Below are 3,504 nucleotides of genomic sequence, written 5' to 3' on the forward strand. Positions count from 1 at the left end.
ATTTTCAGACAATTCTACGTAAGACAGCTTCAAATTTCAATTATTTTTTCTTGTTACTTTACCGAAAAAAAAACTTTCTACATGAGTTTAAATTTTGACAAACTAAATTAATCAATTACTGAAACTTTGGTCGATACCTTAAAAACTATAAGTCGTAGGCAAAAAATGAAAACAGATTCGGTCTTACCAAACAATTTTGCATTACAAAATACAAAAGTCGAGTTTTGATACTAATTTTAAGCGAAATCTTAAATTTTGACCAAAATCTCAAAAACTGTTTTTAATAATTAATAATTTTTAGACTATTTTACGTAAGGAGACTTAAAACGTGAAATTTTTTTTTCTATTTTGTCGAAAAAAAAATACACAGAGTTTGGATTTTGACAAACTAAATTTTAATCAATCTCTCAAACTTTGGCTGATATGTTGAAAACTATTGCGTGGAGATGAAAAAAAAAATTGGAATCCTCATTCAGTTTAGGCATAAGACAAGTTAAAATTCAAGTTATTTTCCACAATTTTTTTTACTTCCTACCAAAGTTTGGATTTTTCCAAATTGAATGTTCATCGATATCTTAGAAACCAGGTTGCTGAGATATTTATGATCATTGATCAAAGATGAAAGAATTCTTTTTTATTAAATTGAAATATCTCATGTTTTTTTTTTTTTTAATTTAGATACCACCATTTTTCTAAGCCTTTAAAAGAATCACCAAAATTTAAGAAACGTTTTTGTTCCCTTAATTTTTTGGAGTAGTGTGTCTTGTAGCTTTTTCGCAAATAACTTACTTTGTTTTTGATAATATTGAATTTTTTATATTTGGTAAAAAAATCACTATTTTTGCAAAAAAGTCGTATTTTACTGTAAAATATTTTTAAATGATTAGTCGTAGTTTTTTACTTTATTTTTATTTTCATTTTTAATTACAAATTTAAGATTTATGAATTTTTTTCTAAAAAAAAAGGTAATTGCTTATATTTGCGAATAACGAATTTGGTTTGTGAATAAAATTGTCAATTTTACTTCCTGTTTTCTCTATATTTGCGCTGTTAAATTTGGAATAAATAGGCGTTTATTCATCGTTTGAGACAAAATTTTATAAAAGCATATTTTTTAAACGATTTAGTTCATAACAAACGAAGAAAATTTTAATTTTTTAAAGTTAAAGAAACTCACGTATTTCTTCTAGGATTGTGGCTGTTTTCTCTGTAAATTTCTCCTTTTTGATTTACAAAGATTGAAATGAAGAAGTTTCACTCTCATTACACGAAATAATTATTTTCTTATCACACTTGAATCAAGACAATAACTTAAATTTTACTCAAAAAACACCCTCTTTTTAACACGAACCTTATTCTACGACTGCTCAAGTTCGACTAAAAAGCCTTTGCATTTGTTTTCAAAACAAGAATTAAGTTTCCTAGAAATCAAACCAAAATTGGTGAAATTAAAACAACTCATGACACGTGCAACGGCGGCGTAGTAAAGGGATAAATTCCCAGTATCTCAATGATTTAATCGAAAAAAAAATATATCAGACAAAAAACTCGTTTAAGTAAATACAAATTTGATAAATGTAAAATAAAAGTCGGTTATTTAATACTTAATACATAATTTATTATATTAAAATATATTTAATTTATACAACTCTGGAAATAGAATATTTACAACAACCATATAAACGCTACGGTAAGAATTGTTTTTTAACCTGCCTAATACGAACATTGCATTTGATGTCCCATTAGCCTCATAACAAAATACCTTACATTAATACAAACTTATCGATGAAAATTTTCTCCGAACGAAAAAAATTATTCCGATAAGTGACACAGTCTTAAATTTCCTTTAAAAATGTTTTCGTACTTTTTCTGAAAAGAACCCAATTTATAATCAGCGGAAATGAAAAAAAAATTCTTTTGCCTCGTTAGTAAATGTTAGTTTTTGCAAAAATCGTGCAGGAAATGTGTGTGCGTCTCTGTGTWTGTATTAGTGTAACTAAATGCAAAACACCTCCTTACAAAACTAAAATGGGAGCGCAAATGTACATCTTAAACCTACAATTAGGAGCAGTTCTATCAAAAAAAAWTTATGTACAACTCGGGGTCGATAGAACTGTTCTAGGCAATATAGTGACAAAAATCGTTTTCAACTATACTATGAGGTAATTTAACATAGGTAAAAAGTGTCAGATGTGTCGAAATAAATATTGATTTATGATTCGATGAAATTTAATGGACCGATGATTATAAATTGGCTAACTTTCTTCRTTTATGTTGTTGTAACTGGTCCTTTCGGCTTGATCATCATCATGGCCTTCTTCAGCGTGTAATCCCATCCTCTCCATCTGAACCAGACTATTCCTGCAAACAACACAATTAGCGCTTTTTCGCTTAGAAAACACCAAAACTCGGGAACTCTAAGCCGGGTGATCAAAAATGAAATTTTTGGAATTATTTGTGAAGTATAGGAATTAAACTGAAAACATATTGGAATTTTTTTTGTAAMTACTAGAATTCCGCTGGATTTTTTGTATAATTGGAATTAAAAAAAAGTCCAATAGTGACTTTTAAATCGTAAAATTTTAAAAAAATAAATAGGGCATTAATAGAACTAATCTAGTGCATTACCTAAAATTATTTTTAACTATACAGCATGTCCCAAAAATAAGTTAAATGAAACACTTGGCATTTTTGGATGTAGCATTTTAAAACAATGTTTTTACGCTAAACTTTTATTAGGCGATTTTGCTTAGTTTTAGGAATAAGACGTTTTTTTGACGAAAACACGCACTTTTTAAAAATTCATTATACAAAAATTAAGACAGCTAGAACAAATTTGTTCTTGCTTTTGCAAAGAAGAAAGTACATAATTTAAAGCTGTAGCAATTTTTTAGTGTTTTGCATTTGTAAAGATAAAAAAATGAAGGCTTTTGTTAAAAGTTCAATAACTCAAAAAATTTAAATGGAACACCCTATTTATTGTTTTTGCGTTTAAAAGATTATTAAATTGTCTTTCTAAAATTATTACTTTTAGGTAAAAAGATATTTAACGTTAAAAAAAATAAAAAATTAAAAAATTAAATTAAAGTTAAAAAATTACCATTGTTTCAGTAGCCAAAAAGTGCACAGTTGCACAAGAGATGGAAGAAATATCACTTTATAATCACATTTGTGTTAAACTGAATCCATTATTCTTTATTTTTACAATAAAATAATTTGAATTTCAGTATTTACAACAACTTTTACAATATGCGGATAAATCAATGGATAAGTGGAATTATTATATAGGCCAGGGTCGTATTCAAGGGGGGGGGGGATTATGGTGTTCAAACCCCCCCGAAATGCTGAGCACTTTGTTATATAGTGTTATAAGTGTTAAAAATTTAGTTTTTTTGTTATTTTAATGAGTTAATTTTAAATTTTTGTGAATTAATTTTTCATGTGTTAATTATACAGTGTTTCATTTTTATTGTTAGGTACAAATTTAAATAGTTAATAGAATAT

The 3,504-nt window shown here is 26.9% G+C and overlaps 1 protein-coding gene across 1 annotated transcript in view; it reads right to left on the reverse strand.

Moving 5' to 3' along the window:
• Positions 1-1,596: 1,596 nt before the first annotated feature.
• The window catches only part of LOC123004154 (angiopoietin-4), a 68,690-nt gene continuing 66,782 nt past the window's right edge, over positions 1,597-3,504 (reverse strand). Inside the window, exon 7 of the mRNA XM_044397276.1 lies at positions 1,597-2,361. Within this exon, the coding sequence (XP_044253211.1) occupies positions 2,270-2,361 (92 nt within the window). The 3' untranslated portion in view covers positions 1,597-2,269. The remainder of the gene's footprint in view (positions 2,362-3,504) is intronic.

This window comes from Tribolium madens, unplaced genomic scaffold, assembly GCF_015345945.1.
Source record: "Tribolium madens isolate multiple individuals breed KSU strain unplaced genomic scaffold, Tmad_KSU_1.1 Scaffold_11;HRSCAF=98;Tcas5.2_LG3b, whole genome shotgun sequence".
NCBI lineage: Eukaryota > Metazoa > Arthropoda > Insecta > Coleoptera > Tenebrionidae > Tribolium > Tribolium madens.